This window comes from Gopherus flavomarginatus, chromosome 14 (genome assembly GCF_025201925.1).
Source record: "Gopherus flavomarginatus isolate rGopFla2 chromosome 14, rGopFla2.mat.asm, whole genome shotgun sequence".
In the NCBI taxonomy this organism is placed as follows: domain Eukaryota; kingdom Metazoa; phylum Chordata; order Testudines; family Testudinidae; genus Gopherus; species Gopherus flavomarginatus.
In genome coordinates this window covers 42,229,519-42,251,879 of record NC_066630.1, presented here as the reverse complement: position 1 = coordinate 42,251,879, position 22,361 = coordinate 42,229,519, and the positions used below count along the sequence as shown (strand labels likewise).

Here is a 22,361-nt window from a genome sequence, read left to right as displayed (position 1 = left end):
CCACAGCACAACTGGCTGCTGAGCTCTGTGCCTTTATACTTACAGACAACTATTTCAAATTTGATGACAATATATATCTCCAGATCAGTGGCACTGCTATGGGGACCCGCATGGCCCCACAATATGCCAATATCTTTATGGCCGACCTGGAACAACGCTTCCTCAGCTCTCGTCCACTCACGCCCCTTCTCTGCCTACGCTACATTGATGACATCTTCATCATCTGGACCCATGGGAAGGAGACTCTGGAAAAATTCCACCACGATTTCAACAGCTTCCACCCCACCATCAACCTCAGCCTGGACCAATCTACACGGGAGGTCCACTTTCTTGACACCACGGTGCAAATAAGTGATGGTCACATTACCACCATCCTATATCGAAAACCTACCGACCGCTATGCCTACCTCCATGCCTCCAGCTTCCATCCCGGACACATCACACGATCCATTGTCTACAGCCAAGCACTGAGGTACAACCGCATCTGCTCTAACCCCTCAGACAGAGACCAACACCTACAAAATCTCCACCAAGCATTCTCAAAACTACAATACCCGCACGAGGAAATAAGGAAACAGATCAACAGAGCCAGACGTGTACCCAGAAGCCTCCTACTGCAAGACAAACCCAAGAAAGAAACCAACAGGACTCCACTGGCCATCACATACAGCCCCCAGCTAAAACCCCTCCAACGCATCATCAAGGATCTACAACCCACCCTGGACAATGATCCCACACTTTCACAGGCCTTGGGTGGCAGGCCAGTCCTTGCCCACAGACAACCTGCCAACCTGAAACATATTCTCACCAGTAACTGCACACCGCACCATAATAACTCTAGCTCAGGAACCAATCCATGCAACAAACCTCGATGCCAACTCTGCCCACATATCCACACCAGCGACACCATCACAGGACCTAACCAGATCAGCCACACCATCACCGGTTCATTCACCTGCACATCCACCAATGTAATATACGCCATCATATGCCAGCAATGCCCCTCTGCTGTGTACATCGGCCAAACTGGACAGTCTCTACGGAAAAGGATAAATGGACACAAAATCAGACATTAGGAATGGCAATATACAAAAACCTGTAGGAGAGCACTTCAACCTCTCTGGCCACACTATAGCAGACCTTAAGGTGGCCATCCTGTAGCAAAAAAACTTCAGGACCAGACTTCAAAGAGAAACTGCTGAGCTTCAGTTCATCTGCAAATTTGACACCATCAGCTCAGGATTGAACAAAGACTGTGAATGGCTTGCCAACTACAGAACCAGTTTCTCCTCTCTTGGTTTTCACACCTCAACTGCTAGAACAGGGCCTCATCCTCCCTGATTGAACTGACCTCGTTATCTCTAGCTTGCTTGCTAGCATATATATACTTGCCCCTGGAAATTTCCACTACATGCATCTGAGGAAGTGGGTATTCACCTACGAAAGCTCATGCTCCAAAACGTCTGTTAGTCTATAAGGTGCCACAGGATTCTTTGCTGCTTATACATACATTTGGCCCCAAATTTAAATTCTGTACAGTAACTCCTCACTTAAAATCATCCTGGTTAACGTTGTTACGTTGCTGAGCAGTTAGGGAACATGCTCGTTTAAAGTTGTGCAATGCTCCCTTCTAACGTCAGCCTGCTTTGTCCACTGCTTGCAGGAAGAGCAGCCCGTTGCAGCTAGCTGGTGGGGGCTTGGAACCAGGGTGGACCGGCAGCCCCCCATCAGCTCCCTGCTCCCCTAAGTTCCCTGTGCTGCAGCTGCCCAGCAGGCTAGCAGTTACCAGCAGTTCAGCTGTCCCTCCCCTGCTGCCACATGCTGCTGCCAGAAACCTCCTGCTTGCTGTGCGGGTCGTGGGGGGAGGGAAGAGGGGTGCTAATGTCAGGGTGTCCCCGTCCCCCCACTCCTGCCCCCTGATCCTGTACCTCATCTCCACAGAGTGGGGTGGAACAGGACAGGGCTCAGGACCGAGGGAGCTTGCTGGCAGCAGCTGCTGTCTCAACTTCCTGATCTACTTAAAAGAGCAGTGTACTTACAGTGGGGTCAGCGTACTTAAAGGGGCAATGCACCTCTCTCTCTCTCACACACACACACATGGTGTATGTCTCTGTCTTTCTCTGCCATGCTGTCTCCCCTCCCTCCATTTGTGCTTCCTTGTAGAGTGTGAGGCTACATGCACAACAATGTGTTAACCCTTGAGGGCTCAGCCGAGTGCTAGCTCATCATTTAGCAGCAAGGCATTCCCTGGGAAATATCCCTCCCTCTCCCACACTCTGACTCCACCACCTCAACCAAGCTTCACAATCATCACTGCTGTGTACAGTATTAAATTGTTTGTTTAAAACTTACAGTGTGTGTGTGTGTGTGTGTGTGTGTGTGTGTAGTCTTTTGTCTAGTGAAAAAAATGTCCCTGAAACCTAACCCTCCCTATTTACATTAATTCTTATGGGGAAATTGGATTCTCTTAACATCGTTTCGCTTGAAGTCGCATTTTTCAGGAACAGTACTACAACGTTAAGCGAGGAGTTGCTGTACATGCAAAATGACAAAGATATAAGGTCGAGGAGCTCTAGGACGTCTCGACAGAGCTCTCAGTCTGGCCCATTATGATCACTAAGCAAACATTTCAGGAACAGCCTTACCCGGGGGAAGAGTCTGGAAAGACCTTCTTAAGCGACATGGTGATATGGCTGACCACCTGCTCCAAGTCGTATAGTGACACGAACTGGAAGGCGTAAGAGGCTGTATCTGTATCTATGACAACCTGAGGAGAGGAGACGAATGACATTTGAGGCAGCAAGCAGAGAATACATTTCAGAAAACCCCTCAGATGCTACTGCAGCAGGAGCAAACGAGCGAAGTCGTGTGCTAAGATGGCGAGCTCTCGCCGCGCTAAATATCCTTAACGTTATTGCTTATAATTCTCAGACAAAGACTAAGTTTCAATGGAGCTAAGCTTGAGAAAACATATCAGCAATTTGGTGTAGAATATGTTACAGGTGCTACATGTGCGCCAAAACCAAAGTATTATAAACCCAGGAAATCCTAAGTTAAGGCTAAACTTAAAAGAAATGCAAACTAGTTAAGGAATGGAAATGTGCATTTGTGGCACCCAAACAACCTTAACTCTGCCCTGCTGTGACACCTTACAATAACTATTGGTTTGTGGTTCCAGATAAAATTGATTTTAAGACACATCTGATTTGATTTCCCCTTTCTTGGCATCACTACATGCAGTCAGTGTTACGCTGTTACCAAGAGCATTAGGGTTAAATGAAAAGGTCAGGTACAGGGGGCCACATTTATGAAAGGATCCATTTTTAGATTACATTCTAACTCCTGACCTAATTAATGGATTCACTAAATTCTGAGAAAATTAATTCCATTCTCAATGAACCAGTGCAGGAGGCAGGAGCTGTGGGGGGCCACTTTTGGGGGCCCCACAGGCCCAAAGTGGCCCAGGAGATTAGCGGGAGGCCAGGAGCAGCCCACTCCACTTCCCTCGCCCCAGCCCCAGCCATGTCGCTTGTGGGAGGAGACTTGGGGGAAGGGATCCGCCACTCACTGGCAGTGGCAGAAATGGAGCAGCCCAGCCCCAGCCCACTCTACTCCACCAGTTCCCAGCCACGGCACTCTGCTTCCTGCCGCCGGTGAGAGCCAGGGGCGTCCTTTCCCCAATCCGAGCCACACGGCCGGGGCTGGGGCAAGGGAAGCGGAGCGGGCTGGGGCGCGTCACTCTGCGTCCTGCCGCCAGTGAGTGCAGGAGACAGTCCTTTACATGCACTCACCGGCGGCGGGAAGTGGAGTGCCACGGCTGGGAGCTGGTGGAGTAGAGTAGCTGAAGCCGGGTTGCTCCACTTCCCGCCACTGCCAGTGAGTACGGGCTTGCTGGGGGAAGAAGTGGAATGGAGGCGGGCTGGGCACGGAGCAAGGGGGGAGGGTAAGAGTGGGGCAGAGGGATAGTCCGGGGCCCCACACCCCCCTGGGGGGGCTGGCCGAGGGATAGGGCTGGTCATGGGCTGGTGCTGCCACGTATGCAGCACGCAGCTGCCTAGGACACCATGAAATTTGGGGCAATTTGGTGCCCCAAATTTCACGGTCCCCTGTGCAGCTGCGTGTGCTGCATATGACTAAGGATGGCCCTAGCCACAGCAACATCTACCTCATTTACACAAATACAAACTGTGCTGGCTAACAGCAGCTACAGTCTGAAAAGGACTCATTCAAAGTATTCAGAATGGTGTTTTCTTATGTTGCCTGTTGTACAGGTCAGGCAACGTTCAGGTTTGCCAGATACATAATCTCCGCTGTGAGAGGCTTTACCAGGTTTTAACACGCTCTCCAGCTAAATTTGGATTGGCCTGGGTAATCTAGACACACTTGATACACACCAAGGCCCTGAAACACAGAAGAGGCTGTGGACACGAGAAAAGATAATGACATTGTGAATGCTCTTATTTTCCTGCCAAACATTTTACACTGCCAGCGCCACGACCTGCAAGATGCACGAGCCCCTTTTGTTCTACTGAAGTTAGAGGTAAAAATGGAGCTGCAGCTTTTCCAGTCCCACTGGAAAGTAGCATCACTCGAGGCAGACAAAGCCAGCCCTGCCCTCCCTTTGCCACTCAGACCTCACAACTCACGGGTCTGCTCGGAGAGATTCTAGATTTACGGGGGCTCTAGCCCGGCTCCTAAGGACACCATTTCAGTAAGGGCCTTTGTTCGCCAGCCAATAAATAGGAATGAACATTCAGCCTAGATCTTAGAGCTCAGTAAATGTCACCACAGCAGAGTCACAGAGACGCAGGAGACTACCCACGGCGTCACAGTTGGCAAGAGACCCCAAGCCCACCCAGCACTGCTGTCTCTGTGTTCTGCATTTGTCCAGCACCTGGCACCAGGGGGTCCTGCCGCCCCAGCACTGAAGGGCAACTAGGCTTCCAAGGGCTGCTTGTGGGCAGTGACTGGCTCCTTCTGCAGCCGTGGGAAGAACGCGCTATCGGGATGGATGTTTGCACCTTCCCAGCCCTGGTTCCAGGACACTACCCAACTCACAGCGCTCTGGGACTGCAGGGGAGGGGCTGGCCTGTGCAGATTCAGCCCCCTCCCGTGGGGAGGGCACCTGGCCAGCTCCAGAGTTCCCCTCTGCAGCAGCGCCTCCCACCTGCCTGGGCTTGGGGCTTCCCCAGGAGGTCCCTGCCAGGCCAGGATCTCTGGGGATGTCCTCATAAGAATGGATGGGGGAGTGTTCCAACAGGATTGGGTGCTGGCGAGTATCCTGCAGCTGTCCTGATGGGGGTGGGTGTCCCAATAGGGTGGATGCGGGAGGGCTGTCTTGACAGGGGTGTGGATGGGCTGTCACTGTGGGTCCTGAGGGTGGCCCCCTGGCTGCACTCACCAGGCTGGGCTCCTGGATCGTGATTTCTTTCACCTCCAGGAAGCTGAAGCTGCTCCACACCTGGGGAAAAAAGGGTCAGACCATGGCCAGCACATGGGCTGTGACCCACACGGGACACCGGGGGCCAAGTGTGGCACACACCCCTGCTGCCCGACCCGCCGGAGCCCAGCCCAGGCCTGCCCCAGCCAGCAGCAGGACATGAGATACCAGGCTGAGCTGACTCCCCCTCTCCCAAATCCATCCCAGCACCAGCCCGCTTCCCCGATTGGACCCCCCTCCCGACCTCCAACCCCAGCCTGACCCCCCTCCCAGCCCAAGCCTCCCAGTCACCTCAAACTGAACGTCTAATTCCCAGCCTGAGCTCCCCTCCTCCAGACAGCACGGAGCCTGTCTCTCATGCACAGCCACCCACCAATCCAGCTGCAGCTGAAGGGCATGGTGGGTGCACCACATCCCTGAGTGTTAGTTTCCATGCCCCACCTTCCTCTGGGACACCCCAACAATGCTGAGCCCCTTCTGCTCCCCCAGCCAGCCAACCAGCACTCCCCACCCCCTCCCCCCCGGCCTTTGTGCCCCATCACAGCGAGAGGGCCAGAGATGATGTCAAGGAGCCCCCAGAACACACACCAGCCAGGAGCAGCTCTCCCCCCTCACACACACTTTGATAGCGGAGACATAGCGAACAGCATTGGCGTGACTGGCGTTGCCCTTCACTGGCCAATGAGCAGACCTGGGTAGTTCACACTGCTCAGAGCTATCACACAGTCTGCGGCGATTCGCTTTCCATTGTGCTCCCTGCTACGCTTCCTCCACGGGGGAAGGCGATGGAGATTTCAGTGGGAGTGTGGGAAATTGGAAAGTTTTAAAAAGGAACTCGAGACAAACCCTTCTTCAGCCCCTCCCCACACACAACACTCCCCAGGCCTCTCTGTGTGCTTTGTGCTCCAGGCACCTGGCCCAGCTCCCATCCATGTGGACATGGGGGTTGTGTTTGCATATATGAGTTTACCCTGAGTGCTCACAAATGCAGCACCTGGCCAGGGCCCCCTTGTTTATACCCAGCTGCAGCTCCACAGGCACTTCCTCCTTTGTCTGTTTCGCTTGACAGACAGCTAACTTTGCAGAGGTGCTCCCTGCCCGACTGTTAGCATTTTTCAGGCTGGCAAGGAGAGTGACCGTCTCCCGGAGCTCCCATCTCCATGCGAGGCCTAGAGCAGCTTCCCCTGCTGGAAGGATGCTGGGGGCGCAATGGGGCTTTCACTGGGCTAGTGCGGCTGAACGGGCGAGCCGGGGTCTAAATCCTTGAACTTTCCTACTGGGAACTTGCCCTCAGGACTCCTGCTCTTCCTGCTGATGCAGAAGAGATCAGGAATGCCATGCAAGTCCTGGAGCCGTCAGCTCTGCTCAAAACACTGGGGTTGGCAAGGGACTGTAGTTTATGGGAGGGACAAGGGGGAAGCTGGCATGGGGATGCTGGTTCTGGGAAGGGGCAAGGGATGAAGGGTGTTCCCAAGGGGGCCAGGAGCAGGCCTGAGGGGGGGTTGGCCCAGCTGAGCAATGAGGGTGACATTTTTCCAGCCCACAATGCATTGCAAGACCAGCGATGTCACCTGTCCTCCTGGGCAAGGCTCAGCCCTTGGGGGCCTTTATGAGAAGCCTGCCTGGCTACACAGGCAACGGGCTTGTGCGAAGCTCCCAGTGACTTCAACAGGCCTAGGCCAAAGCCCTTTGACACAAGAACTCTTGCTACCAGCTTGCCATGACCACTCATCACGTCTCTAGTGGGGTCTCATGGGGCTGGGCTGGGGTCTGGACTAGTCAGTATTTTCATCACTGACTTGGCTAGCAGAGTGGAGAATAAGCTTTGAACATGGGCAGATGACACCAGGCTGAGAGGGGTCACTCGCACTCTGGAGGACAGGATTCGAATTCAGAATGACCTTCACAAGTTGGAGAATTGGTCTGAAATCAATAAGATGAAATGCAAGACAGACAAGGGCAAATCAAACGCACAGCTACAAACTGGGGAGAACTGGCTGGGTGGCCGGACTGCGGAAGGGTCTGGGGGTTGTAGTGGCTCACAAATGGAATATGAGCCAGCAGTGCGATGCAGCTGCGAAAGAGGCAGATACCATTCTGGGGTGTATTCACAACAGTGTTGTATGAGACAGGGGCGGCAACTGTCCTGCTCTACTCAGTGCTGGTAAGGCCCAGCTGAAGTCCTATGTCCAGATCTGGGCACCGCACCTTAGCAACCATGTGGACAAATTGGAGAGTCCAGAAGAGAGCAACAAAAAAGACAAAAAAAAAAAAAAATAGAAAACCTGACCTGTGAGGAAAAGTTAAAAAACAGGGCATGTTTAGTTTGGGGAAGAGACAGCTGAGGCCCGGGGACCTGAGCAGGGCCGGCGCTTCCATTTAGGTGCCTAGGCAATCGCCTAGGGCGCCAGGATTATTGGTGGGCGGCATTTTGCCAGAGGGGGCGGCAGGCGGCTCCGGTGGAGCTGCCGCAGTGGTGCCTGCAGATGCTCGGCTGCTCCCACGGCTCCAGTGGACCTCCCACAGGCACCACTGTGGCAGCTCCACTGGAGCTGCGGGACCAGGGCGCGGGGCGGTGAAATTGCCATGCGCCTAGGGCGCTAAAACCCCTAGCGTCGGTCCTGGACCTGAGAACAGTCTTCAGATATGTTCAGGGGTGTTATAAAGAGCCTGGTGATCAACTGTTCTCTGTGGCCACTGACAGCAGGACAAGATGCAGTAATGGGCTTAATCTGCAGCCAGGGAGATGCAGCTCAGATATTAGGAAAAACTGTGCCCGTCTAAGGGTAGTTTAGCTGGGGAACAGGCTTCCAAGGAAGGTTGTGGAATCTCCGTCACTAGATGGGTTAAGAACAGGCTGGACAAACCCCTGTCAGGGCTGTATAGGTTTGCTTGGCCCTGGCTCAGCACAGGTGACCTCTCGAGGTTGCTTCCAGCCCCACATTGCTGAGACTCTGCAAAGGGGCTGCTAGTGCACATTCACATTGGGACCCGTTCGCTCTCATCCACGGCTAGAGGGTGAGAGGCCCTGGCACTCTAGCCACAAGGAGACAGAGCAATGAGGAACGAGGCCGAGGCGGAGCATCCCAGGATTGGAACCCAAGGCTGACAGCATGGACAGGAGCTAAATAAGAGCACTCACTAGCTGGGATAGGAACCAGGAACTACCCCCTAGGGATCATACATCCACAGGATGGTAAAGGCCTCCTGGGCTACGGCGTCCAGCGCCCTGCCATCACAGGCGACATAACCCTGTTTAGCTCACCCAGGAGAAGGTTCAGGGATGACTCGATCACAGTATCTACATGGGGAACAAATATTTGATAAGAGGCTTTTCAGTCTAGCAGAGACAGGTCTAATAGGAGCCACTGGATGGGAGCCAGACAAATTCAGACTGGAAGGAAGGTGTAAATTCATAACGAGAAGGGTAATTAACCATGGCAACAACTCTTTAAGGGCCATGGTGGGCCAAGATGGGATGTTTCTCTGAAAGCTCTGCTCTGGGGATTATTGTGGGCAGCAGGTCAGAGCAGGTGATCACAGTGGTCCCTTCTGGCCTTGGACTCTGCTCAGCCCAGAGAAGGGATGTGCACCACACTGAGCAGAGGGCAACAAGGGCCAGGGAAGAGCCTGCGATGGAGGAGAGAAAACGCCAGAGGGGAAAGGAGCGAAGAGGAGAGTCCAAAGGGCAACGAAAGCCGGCATCGTGCCGAAGGCCCAGAGGGCAAGTGGACAACACAGAAAGGGGAGTGGGTGGGGACAGGAAACAGCAAGTTAAGCTACAGCAAGTTTGCTTAATATATCTCCTGTGCTTCTGACCCTGCCACCCACCCCCAGCACCAGTGGCAAGAGCCCTGCTAACGCACCAGAGTGGGCACTTCGGGCTCCAGGTGGCCAGCCTGTCCGTTACAGTCAGACGGGCACTGGGAGGGGTGAGTGACGCAGCAGAGGGCCCTGAGGCAGAGGCAGAAAGGGTTCTGCAGGGAAATGCTAGGAACAGCTCAGCTTAGATCAAGGCTCATGTCGTGTTAGTCCTTACAAAGCTACGCCCGGGGGGAGGGAGTTTGGACTAGGCACTGACTGCATGTTCCAGGTGCCTTCTCACCACACTCTGCCTGTGGGGTTGAATGCTGGCTGGGCTGTAGCTTGGAAAATCAGTACCTGGTCAGCTTTGGAAGAGGTTACCTGTCTTCCCCCCTCCCCCATGGCCCCATCCTCCCCCACACTAGAGATCTCCTTCCATCTATTTTGCTTTTAAAGGTCATATGCCAGGCACATGAAAAGCTTAATGCCCCTGGGAAAAGTGCAGCTCACGTCAGCCCCCAAAGAGTCCCGCACGGAGAAAGCACTTACCCTGACCGGGAGCATCACCTGCAGCACATATGCCCTCCAGGGGGTTAAAACCTGCACAGGAGGGAAATCAGAGTCACTGCTGTGATTAACGAGAGGGTAAGTGCTGTGCATTTATAGACCGTACTAACACTGGAGCAGGAGTTCAGGGCGCATAAGTGTTTCCATTCTAACTCCCTGCTTGGACATTTTTACCTTAGAGGGTAAAATTTACGAGTGGTTCATGACATCAGAACAAATCTGTGGGCATGTAATTAACCTGCAGAGCTGCCACCCATCTGCAGGTCCAGCACATTTCAGTGACCCAAGCCTGGGAATTCTAGGCTTAGACTCAGAACAATGGGATGAAATTCCTGAGTTACCAGAACATACCAAGATGTCATCTTCATACTTGGATTTGACCTGCAGCTGGATAGGCTTCACCAGGATGATTTCCTTTGACCCCAGCAAGGCGGTGATGCTGTCTGAAAAGACAACACCCAATCAAACAAGCTGGCAGAGATGGGGAGGCTGATCACCCTGTCAGTAGCCCATGTGAAAGAAATTGGGGTCTCCCCAAAGCACCCTGTGAGATGCCATCCACATTGCAGCCAGCACTAGCTAACCCCTGCTTTTCATTCTCAGCAAAGTCTTGCTAGTAGCTGAATTCCCCATGCCCCACTACAGGAGGATAACACCTGGGGGTGCTGGTAAGAGAGACTGGGATGGGATTTTCAAAGCAGTCTAGGGGATTTAGACATGCTGATTTTAATGGATCTCAATCCCCTAAACCACTGTATCAATCTCAACCCTTTCTTCATGTTCTGTTGCCAGTCACATGGCTTGGAAATACATTAATCCACTTGTCACATGGCAGCGGCTGGTATCCATTGATAGCAGTGTGATTATGGTTACATCTTACCCTCCAAAGCCAAAAATAACCACCACAAATGTGTGCAGCCTGCTAATGACACACCAGTGGAGATGTCCAGGATAGAGTCTGGGGAGATGGTCTGACCCACGAGAGGATCATTCTGCCTCTTCCTGGACATCTATTAATAGCCTTCCAGCACTGACCCTCAAGGATTTCTGATCACACGCCCACTTCTTATTGTCAAACGTGGAGATCTCAGGACTTGTCTACACAGGACATTAGCGTATGGCAAGCCCTGGTGAAGATCTACAGAGCAATAGCTTGTCATCAAGTAACATCCTACATGGACATTGCTGTTTGTCCACATGCACTACAGAACGGTTAGTGCATTGTAACAGTGTCCACACAGGCTGTTACTGCCCAGCAAGCTGGTGCACTGTAGTCACTCCCTGATTGCCAGGAGCTAATGCCCTGGGTAGATAGCCCCTCAAGCTTACTCCTAAACTCAGACTGTTGCCACAAATGTGCCTCTGTGAGGATTTTTCTTTCACTCCCAAAAGCTTTTCCCTTGCTGATCACCCTAGTGCCATTTTGGCTAGTGCTCAAGCATAGTGTCACTATAACACTGCAGGGATGAATTTGCTTAGCTATGTTGCCTGAGGACCCCAGACTCTCCTGGGGTCGTTAAGGCCTCCTTGTCTGGGGGCTATTTGTGAAATTGCCTCCACCTTGCTTGTGTCCAGTCGAACTCCTTCACCCCTATATGTCCTTTGTAAGGTATCTTGCTCAGACCAACCTGGAGTTTGCTCCCGTCCAGTGTAAAGTCCTTTTCTTTGTCACTGCAGATCACTACACAGTCTCTCATTGTGTTGCCTGACCATTTTTGCCCCAAATTGCCAAATCCTCAACAATTACGTCCATTCTATCCAGATACACAAAGATCGCGGACAAGATGCTTTGGCAAATTCGGGTGCTGAGACAATCCCAAAGGGAGGTCACTACATCTACCCGAAGAGAGGTTGGAGGTGCAGAGTTTTGAGCTGTCTGTCTGGTCAGACCTCGGCTTACATCAGAAACAGAAAATGTTTTTGCATAGACACATCTTCCTGAACCAATTAGCTGCACTCACATGAAGCTCGATTGATCACCGTGACCCTGCTATTACCAGTGTCTGAATTAGCTTCTCCCCAAACACATGGGGGTCCAGGGAGAAGAGATCTCACCTCTCTGAGACCCTGGGCTTCTCTGGACCCTCCTTCCGGCCTTCCCTGCTCTCTCTTGCCTGTCCTCAGCTGAGGAGCTGAATCATCTTGCTAACTGTTTGATCATCCAGTCCTGGACTGGTCCATAGAGGGATGCTTGCAAAGTGAGAGGGATAGCTCAGTGGTTTGAGCATGGTCCTACAAAACCCGGGGTTGTAAATTCAATCCTTGAGGGGGTCGTTTTGGGAACAGGGGTAAAAATCTGTCTGGGGATTGGTCCTGCTTTGAGCAGGGGGTTGGACTAGATACCTCCTGAGGTCTCTTCCAACCCTGATATTCTATGCACAGACTGGTGACTCAGCCTGAAGCTACTCACACTGTCACACACCACAAATAAGACAACTGGTTGAAAGGCCAGAGTTACACTATGTAGCTGGTTTATAGGTCTGTAATTTAACTGTCAACAGTCAAACCTGACAGTTAAGAACATAAGAACAGCCATACTGGGCCAGACCAAAGCTCCATCCAGCCCAGTATCCTGTTCTCCAACAGTGGCCAATGCCAGGTGCCCCAGAGGGAGTGAACCTAACAGGCAATGATCAAGTGATCTCTCTCCTGCCATCCATCTCCATCCGCTGACAAACACAGGCTAGGGACACCATTCCTTACCCATCCTGGCTAATAGCCATTTATGGACTTAACCTCCATGAATTTATCCAGTTTTCTTTTAAACACTGTTATAGTCCAGCCTTCACCACCTCCTCAGGCAAGGAGTTCCACAGGTTGACTGTGCGCTGTGTGAAGAAGAACTTCCTTGTATTTGTTTTAAACCTGCTGCCCATTAATTTCATTTGGTGACCCCTAGTTCTTGTATTATGGGAATAAGTAAATCACTTTTCCTTATCCACTTTCTCCACATCACTCATGATTTTATATACCTCTGTCATATCCCTCCTTAGTCTCCTCTTTTCCAAGCTGAAGAGTCCTAGCCTCTTTAATCTTTCCTCACATGGGACCCTCTCCAACCCCCTAATCATTTTAGTTGCCCTTCTCTGAACCTTTTCTAGTGCCAGTATATCTTTTTTGAGATGAGGAGACCACATCTGTACACAGTATTCGAGATGTGGGCATACCATGGATTTATATCAGGGCAATAAGATATTCTCTGTCTTATTCTCTATCCCCTTTTTAATGATTCCTAACATCCTGTTTGCTTTTTTGACCGCCTCTGCACACTGCGTGGACATCTTCAGAGAACTATCCACGATGACTCCAAGATCTCTTTCCTGATTAGTTGTAGCTAAATAAGCCCTCCTCATATTGTATGTAGAGTTGGGATTATTTTTTCCAGTGTGCATTACTTTACATTTATCCACATTAAATTTCATTTGCCATTTGGTTGCCTAATCACTTAGTTTTGTGAGATCTTTTTAAAGTGCTGTCTAACTATCTTGAGCAGTTTAGTACCATCTGTAAACTTTGCCACCTCACTGTTTACCCCTTTCTCCAGATCATTTATGAATAAATTGAATAGGACTGGCCCTAGGGCTGACCCTTGGGGAACACTACTAGTTACTGTGACGAAGTGGGACTGTTCTTAATGTTTCCTCTGAATACTGTGTAGGGGCCTCAGTTTCTGGCCAACACTCTGTCTCTGTGGCAATTCAGGGCCCAGACCCTTCCCCACTGCAAGGGGATGCTAAAGGTGATGGAGAACAAAGAGGTCAGGTGACCTCCTGGCCCTGGGAAGAGACAAAGGCCAGAAAGGAGGGGCTGGAGGGGGTTTCAGTTGGGAGCTGGCTGGGGATGGGAAGCGAGGGCAGATGGGGTTGTCTGCCTTTCTGGGCCCCAGAATGGTCCCGGCTGAGAGGTCCCATTCTCTGTATCTACAAGCTCTGTTTTAGACCGTGTTCCTGTCACCTAATAAATCTCTGTTTTTCTGGCTGGCTGAGAATCATGTCTGACTGCGAAGTGGGGGTGCATGCAGGACCTTCTGGCTTCCCCAGGACCCTGCCTGGGTGGACTCACTGTAGGAAGCGCACGGAGGGGCAGAGGATGCTGAATGTTCCAAGGAGAGACCCAGGAGGTGAAGACGTGTGAGCTTCTTGCCCTGAAGACAGTCCGCTCCAAGGGAGAGGAGGCTCCCCAAAGTCCTGTCTGGCTTTGTTGGAAGCAGTTCCAGAGCGTTGCCTGGGGACTCTGTGACAGTTACTCCTTTCCAGTCTGAGAATTTACCATTAATTCCTACCCTTTGTTCCCTGTCTTTTAACCAGTTCTCAATCCATGAAAGGACCTTCCCTTTTATCCCATGACAGCTTAATTTACGTAAGAGCCTTTGGTGAGGGACCTTGTCAAAGGCTTTCTGGAAATCTAAGTATACTATATCCACTGGATCCCCCTTGTCCACATGTTTGTTGACCCCTTCAAAGAACTCTAATAGATTAGTAAGACACGATTTCCCTTTACAGAAACCATGTTCACTGTTGCTCAACAGTTTATGTTTTTCTATGTGTCTGACAATTTTATTCTTTATGATTATTTGAACTAATTTTCCCGGTTCTGACGTTAGACTTACCAGTCTGTAATTGCTGGGATCACCTCTAGAGCCCTTTTTAAATATTGGCATACATTAGCTACCTTCCAGTCATTGGGTACAGAAGCTGATTTAAAAGGACAGGTTACAAATCCTAGTTAATAGTTCCGCAATTTCACATTTGAGTTCTTTCAGAACTCTTGAGTGAATGCCATCTGGTCCCGGTGACTTGTTACTGTTAAATTTATCAATTAATTCCAAAACCTCCTCTAGTGATACTTCAATCTGTTACAGTTCCTCAGATTTGTCAATTACAAAGGACGGCTCAGGTTTGGGAATCTCCCTAACATCCTCAGCCGTGAAGACTGAAGCTAAGAATTCATTTAGTTTCTCCGCAATGACTTTATCATCTTTAAGTGCTCCTTTTGCATCTCGATCATCCAGGGGCCCCACTGGTTGTTTAGCAGGCTTCCTGCTTCTGACGTACTTAAAAAAAACATTTTGTTATTACCTTTGGAGTTTTTGGCTAGCCGTTCTTCAAACTCCTCTTTGGCTTTTCTTATTACATTTTTACACTTAATTTGGCAGTGTTTATGTTCCTTTCTATTTATCTCACTAGGATCTGACTTCCACTTTTTAAAAGATGCCTTTTTATCTCCTACTGCTTCTTTTACATGGTTGTTAAGCCACGGTGGCTCTTTTTTAGTTCTTCTACTGTGTTTTTTTTTATTTAATTGGGGGTATATATTTAAGTTGGGCCTCTATTACGGTGTTTTTGAAAAGTGTCCAGGCAGCTTGCAGGAATTTCACTCTAGTCACTGTACCTTGTAATTTCTGTTTAACTAACCCCTTCATTTTTGCATCGTCCCCCTTTCTGAAGTTAAATGCCACAGTGTTGGGCCATTGAGATGTTCTTCCCACCACAGGAAAGATGTTGGGCTCTTCTCACATGGATGACAGTATTCCCGACACCTGGGAAGGGTTCGGCCTAACAGTGTGCAGTCTTCTTCTCCTGCTCCCACCAGAAGGCAATGTAGCTCATCAAGGCCTGTCACATGGGACAGTGGAGAGGGATTTCATCCTGGGTGATTTCTCTTCGCCAGAAAACCTTGGAAGGGCTGCAGCTGTGACAGCCGCCATCTTGGCCAACACCAGAGATTGAACCAGGAGCCTCCACCAGCATCCACGGGCTGAGATACAGAGCCAGGCTCCCCACCTGGGGGCTGGCCAGACACATCCTCCATGGATCCGGCCCAGAGGGGGACCCATTGCACCCCTGCCTTGTGGGTTACCCAGCCAGCTCCTCCAGTGGCAGGAGCAGACATCAGACCTGGCTCTGTTCACAAAGTGTTTTGTTCTGGTCTGGCTGGCTTGCCCGTTTTAGGGACGTGGCTTGGTGGCTGTGGGGGATGTGGAGTTCAGGCTCCTTGCTTCTGGGGGAGAACATGTCTCTGCTGGACTAAGCTATGGCTCTTCTGGCTATCACAGTGGCATGAATGTCTGCGACGGCGGCCTTTGTCTGTGCAACTCCAAAACCCCAGGGGGATGGGGGAGGGGGCTGCTTTGTAGCTTCTGTTATCCGAGCACACTGCACAGAGCCCTCCTGCCAGGGGCTGGGTGTGTCCCCATTCCACCTTTCCCCCATGCCAGGGGCTGTGTCCCCCAGGGCCTGTCTCTCATTGTCCCCCCTGCATACAAAGGGCTCTGCACATCTCCCCAATCCCCCTCCCCCACAGCTCAGGGTTCTGTCACCCTTCCCCATCCTCCTCACCGTTCCTAATTCTTTTCTGTCTGCCAGGGAGATTAGGGTGTCAGTCTTCTTAAGGTGACCAGGATCTGGGAATCTGTAACTTACCAGGAAGGTGCTAATGGCTGCCATCAACTAGCTCTTTGATCTGCACCCAATTATCCCGGAGGCAGCAGCAGTGGGGTTTGCTACGCAGATGCCAGGGGCTCCATGTGCCCCCTTGTGAACAGTTCCCTGTTCCCACTGGGGGGGCACTCCTCACCCCCCAGTCCATAAGCCTCATCTCTGACACTGTTCCTCTGGCTCTCTGCCCTCTCCAGCCCTCCCAGGCAGCTCCCTTTGCTGCTCCTTGGCCTTCAGCCCTGGCTTTCCAGCTTGGGACGGTCAGCTGGCAAACTCCTCTTGCTGATTTTCCTCCCTTCCCACCGAACCTCCTACAGCTTCCGCCAGGGACCACCTCTCTCTGCAATCTTCCCTGATCCTTCACAGCTGCCCCGTTCCCTCAGCCGGCCAAACTGGGAGCAGCTGCATGGCACAGGACCTCACTCATTTAAAGGGGCCAGCCACCCTGGGATGCCCAATTTTCCCCTTCCATTCTTCTGATATTGGTGAGGACCAGTCAGGGTCTGCCCACAGGTGCCGAGACGATTCCTTGAAACTTTGGCCTGGATCAGATGAGGTGTTCAAAAGTTACGGCATTACAGACAAAGACCCTCACACTCTCAGCCAAATACCAGTAAGGTCAAGTTTTCCAATGCAGCCACTTTGTGGGTGGCTTGCGAGGACGCTGCCGGTGCTCAGAGCCCAGTTTGCAGATGGGCTGAGCACCCGTAAATCATGTCAGCTCCTCTGAAGAGCATGCCCCAAGCTGGGCACCCTACATGAATGGACATTTTGATCCTAGCTACTTTCCCAAGCTCACTCAGTACGTCAGCATCAGAACCAGGAGAGAATCCAGCCCCTTGCTCTCCCCTCTACAACATCTGGAGAAATGAAGAAACAAAGGCTCAGCTCCCATCCTGTGCAGTTGGCCCCGGTGACAAAGTATGCAGAGAGAGCGCAGGGAGCAAGCCAGGCCTCACCACCTTCGATATGGCCTCAGTGGCTCTGGCAAGCTCTGAAAAGGATGCTGCTTACCTTGCAGGTGGCATGGGATCCCTCTCGGGGAAAAAGCCATCTCTGGGGCTCCTGGGACACTGGCCAAGGTAGCAGCACGGGCTACCAGAGCAGCATCTTTCAGCCCAGCCTGCAGTCAGAACGAAACTGGCCCTGCTCAGAGGAAGCGATGAGGTTACTTACCAACCGGTAGTGCAGCTGCTTTGCACCCCCTCCTCCCTCAAGCTGCCTCTTCCTGCCCCTCAGCCGAGATTCAGCCAGAGAGCAAGTGGAGCAAAATGAAACCGACCAAGCTAGCAGCCCACGCAGGCCCAGAGATGGCGACAGGCGTTCACCTAAACAACAGTGCCCTGCCCAGGAGACAAACACCAGGGGACAGCAGCCCACAAACTGCTCTGGCTTGGCAGGGAAGAGGAGCTCAATGAAGTGCAGAAACAGTTATTTCTCCTTCCCCCTTCACCTTGCTGTCTGAGCCCTGAGCTCCACGTCACACACACAGCTCTGCCCGTGCTCCGCAGGCCCCCTGCTATTCCGCTCCAGGCTCCCCACACACACACAGCTCTGTCAGTGACCCTCCAGCCCCACCCACAGCCCCCTGCTATTCCACCCCGTGGGGCTTTTTGAGCAGAGTTTTTTCCAGATATCAAGTGAGGCGCAGGCTGAGCCCCTGTTGAGCCCCCTCCCCACAGCCCAGGCTGAGATCTCCAGCGGGGTGGGGTGGGGTGGGGAGGGGATTTCCTGAACTCCTGGTTTGCTGCTCACACCTCAGGATACAAAAAGCAGCTCCCCCTTGACTTGCCCTCAGCTCAGCCTGCAAGGGCACCTGCATCTCCCAGGGCAGCTGGGACAGTCTTTCCCAAACCGGGGAGCAGCATCTGTTCATCACAAGCCCAGCGTCAAGCCTCTTCCCCTAGGGTGCACGCTGCTATCTGCTTCCCGCTCCTCCATGCACCTCTCTCTCCAGCCCCTCAGCTGGTTACTGGTGGATTCCTGCCAGTCCATGAGTGGGGCAGCACAAGAACGAGAGGGGGACGGTGGCTATTTTGCCTTCGCCCACCCTGCTGGAGGCCTGGGAAGCATGGGCAGGCTCAGTTGCTCACTCACCCCTCAGCTTTGCACTAGGAGAAAGCCAAGGCTGGCTGTTTCAAAGAAGGCCTTGGGTTTTGGGGCACCCAATCGGAGAGGCTTTGGGCCCACCCCCCAGGCATGCTGAGCTCCCACAACCCCTATTGATTTCAACTGCTGCAGGTGCCATTAATGCTCCGCTGACCATCGGGCCACATCAGGCGTGTGAACGCAACACCCAGAGTCACTGGCCAAATTTTGCAAACCTCAGCCCAAGTGAAGGGCTGCCAGTACCGAGCCAGCGGAGCAGCAACCAGCTGGGAAGTGGGGGGGTGCTGGCGTTCAGGGTGCACGTCCGTGTCACTAACACAAGGATGGGTGCCTCACTGGACACACAGATGTGGGAGGCGAAGAGATGGACAGGGTCTGGAATTGTTCACTGCCCTCCACGGGTCACAATCTCACCTGAGCAAGTGGCAGGAATCTTCTGAGCCATGTCGAAAGGAGAAGGGAAGCAGGATTTTGGCCACTCAGCACTCTGAGCACGAGACCAGCTGGAGAAGGGTCATCCGTGTCAGGTTGCAGCGTCAGGGTCTTCCCCAGAGGGCTGGTGAGGCTGTGAGGCAAGGTGGCCTTTTCTCACCCTTTTCACATGTGAAAGCAGCAGATACACCTTTGCAGGAAGTCATCTCCCCACAGGGGCTGCTGCCTCCGGAGACTCAAACCACAGCTGGTAGCTGATCAGCCAAGCACAACCCTCCCCAGCTGGGCCAGGGCCAGTGAAGGACACGCTCTGTCTCATGAGCCCCTCCAGGGCGAGGCTCAGCTGCAGCAACGTGCAGGGTGTGCAGCCCCTTTGCATGGGCAGGGGTTGTGTCTGCTGCCCCTCCTTCCAAGAGCCTTGTGGCTCAGCTGCACTGTCTGCACACCCAGGATAGCAAGTGGGAGCAGCAGCAGGATTTCCTCAACAGCAGGTCCCAAGGCATGGAGCCCACTGCAGCAGGGGTCCAGCTGGGCCCCAGCCTTGCCATCCCCAGGGCACATTCTGAGACTCATCTCAGTGCAACAGCTTTGCTGTGAAAACTGGGGCTAGGGCCAAGGCAGGGATGGTGAGCTGGAACCTTCTTAGAAGGGATTTGAATGTGTTTCTGAAATTGGGTAATGCCAACAACCTAGCATGGGTCAGAATGGGGAGGAGCTCCACACAAACCCCACCCCCACCAGAAGCCGTGCCCACAATCCCAGATTAGCTGGACATTGCTATGTGCCTGATCAGCAGTGAAAGGGGCATTGTTAGGTTTCAGAGTTAACGTTCCCATCCGGCTGACTGGTGCAGTTCTCCCTGTAAACGAGTATATTCACTGTGAGGCGCCCCCTTGTGGCCAGGGATGGCATAGTGGCTCTCACTTCTCTAGTGCCCACCCCGACGATCACTCTGGTACTCTGGTCATGGAGTTCAAGGCCAGAAGGGAGCCAGAGCATCCTGCCTGACCGCCTGTGTAGCACAGGCCCAGGCACCCGCACACTAACCCCAACAACCGGACTGAGACCAAGCGTTACAGCCCTCAGGAGAGGACGGCCCTGTGCCAGGCAGAGAATGGGGAGTGAGGCTCACCAGTGCCCGGAAAACAACACGAGAGCTACACCCCGATAATCCTGTCAAGTGACCCCCACCCCGCTGCCGAGCCAGGCGACAAACCCCCACGTCCTGCCAACCTGACCTGGGGGAAATTCCACCGGCCCCACAGTGAGCCCTGACCCTGTGAGCAGGAACCAGCCAGCCAACCCCCGAGGGGGAGAGCTCCAGGTGCCACCCCAGAGCCCCGCCGCCCCTGCCCAGTGGCCCAGCCCCAGCCCTGGCCAGACCTGCTGCTTCAGGAGGAGACACTGAGGGTGGGGGGTGGAAAACCCCTTCCCGACGCTGGAGCCCTGCAGCATGAGCTATAGAAACATCAGACAAACCGGGAAAGACCCAGGGCTGCCCAGCCCCTGCCTCCTGCCATTACAAGCAACCACTCGGCCAGATGGACCTCTTACGTCCACCCCTTCCGGGCCACCACTGTCCCAACTAAAAGTCCTCAAATGTCCCTCACACAAACCAAATTCTCCCGCCCTCTCAGCCTGCCACCCCCCTGCTGGGCTCTATAACCCCTGTGAGGGGCTTGTGCACCCCTTTCCTTGGGGCCATGGGGGAATCTCCTCCCCCACACCCAGCCAGGGCTGCTCCGCTCTGCCCACCCAGCCTCTCACTTCCCCTCTGGTCTTGCAGTCAGGGGCTGGAGCTCTCCCTGCTCCGAGCGGCCACACTCCCTGGCTCTTCCTCCAGCTTCCCCTGGCAGGCTTGTCACCTCACGCGCCTGACTCGCCCTCTGCACTGCAGCCGCCTTCCGCTCTCAGATGGCTCCTGCAGCCCCAGACTGACTCAGCCCCAGGCTCTCCAGCTCTCAGGACCAGTCTCCCCCGCAGGGCCCCATCTGCAGGCTCAGCCAAGCGGAGCGGGGGGTTCACACCCGCCAGGGAGAGGAATTGCTCTGTTAAATGCAAGCTGAGATTCCACAGACAGTACTGAAGCCTCAAACGGAGCCAGGCCATATCCCCGAGGGCCAGCTCAGCCTGGCACCCAACCCCTACGGCCAGCAGTACCCAGCAATCCCAATCCCAATGGGCCAGGAACAGACCTTGAGCCCTCTGCTCCCACCCCAAGGGCATCTCTGCCCATGTCCCACTGCTGCAAAGGCCCTGCACAGCCCCTGGGGGAGGCCACCTGGGCACCTCCCCACACAGCCTCTGGGGCATCGTTAATCCCCTCCCTGGGGGGGTATACCAGCCCCTGCCCAAGGAGCTGAGCATGCAGCTCCTCCCACCCTGAAGGCCCCGCACACCAGCTCCACAGCTCCCTCCCCTGCCCTGTGTCCTCGTCCCTTGCTGCTTGAAGAGCCCCAGGCTCCCCTGGAGCTGGCACCAAGCCTATGGCTGCAGCAGCTTTCCTGTCCTCTCTGCGGGCCAGAGGCCAGGTGACACCCTGTGGGATGGCAAACCCTCTCTGCTGACCCTCATGGCAGGAAGGGGTGGGCACATCTTAACCCTGATCTCAGCCAGCCGCCTTTACCAAGCAGGAGGAGGCGTGTTGGTTACCCACAACCCTTGGGCCACCTCCGGGGTAAGATGACTAGGGCCTGCATGCTTGGCACCAGACCCTGCCCTAGGGAACCAGCCCTCTGTGACATCCAGACTGGCCACTGCAGCAGGCTCCAGCCCTGGCACACTGCTGCGAACCTGCCGCCCTGCCTGCTGGCTGGCAGTGGGTAGGTTATTACAAGGGCAAACGCAGACATGTCCTAGCTGCTTCTGCAGGCAATGCTGGTGCCTTCAATGTGCAAAGCCCTGGGTGTTTTGGAGCCTAGCTACCTCTGCCCACGTGCCACCACGGCAGCTCCGCTCAGCTAGAAGCCTCTGGTAATTGGCTGAGCCTTAACCAGTGGGCGGGGCATTCACTCAGGCCAGGGCTTTATAAAGCTGCGCACAAGCGACCAGGGAGCTTAGCGACCAGGAGCTGCTAACAGGGAGTTTTGCAAGGGAGTTCGGAAGGGAGGGGGGGTCCCTTGTCGGTCTCATCTGTGACCCATTGGTCCCTTGAACCCATGACCTGAGCCACATCGAAAACCTTTCTGTTCACAGCAAAGAGGAGCGGACAGAGAGCTGTAGACAGGAATTTGAGACTTTGACAGAGGGAGGCTTAAAATGGTGAGGAGGACCCGTAACACCTGTGCCAGCACTGCTTCTGTCTCCTCCACCTCCACCTGCGCCTGTAGCCAGACAGAGCACCAAAGCATGGATGCTTTTACCCAGATTCTGGTGTGGGCTTGCAAAGACTGTAATTTGCAATTTCCACTTACTGATATCCAGGCTGGGGGTGGCATCCAATGTGAAAGGTGCCTACTGGTGGAATCTCTCAGGCAGCAGGTGGGAGAGCTACAGGAGGAGGTGGCCTGGCTGAGGAACATCTATGTCCATGAGCAATTCCTGGACAGTATCCATGTGGAGACAGCTGATGG

General features: G+C 53.4%; 1 protein-coding gene across 4 annotated transcripts in view; it reads right to left on the bottom strand.

The window, feature by feature from the left end:
• CARMIL2 (capping protein regulator and myosin 1 linker 2) overlaps positions 1 to 17,502 on the bottom strand; it is a 133,088-nt gene extending 115,586 nt beyond the window's left edge. For 3 of the 4 annotated variants that reach the window (XM_050922322.1, XM_050922320.1, XM_050922323.1), the window contains exons 1-5: positions 17,263 to 17,359; positions 10,163 to 10,254; positions 9,794 to 9,844; positions 5,402 to 5,461; positions 2,646 to 2,767 (exon numbers count right to left, since the gene is read on the bottom strand). In XM_050922322.1, the coding sequence (XP_050778279.1) occupies positions 2,646 to 2,767; positions 5,402 to 5,461; positions 9,794 to 9,844; positions 10,163 to 10,254; positions 17,263 to 17,302 (365 nt within the window). In that variant the 5' untranslated portion in view covers positions 17,303 to 17,359. Of the gene's footprint in view, positions 1 to 2,645; positions 2,768 to 5,401; positions 5,462 to 9,793; positions 9,845 to 10,162; positions 10,255 to 17,262; positions 17,360 to 17,424 lie in introns of those variants that run through there. The other variant, XM_050922324.1, reaches the window with a different exon arrangement.
• Positions 17,503 to 22,361: the final 4,859 nt, after the last annotated feature.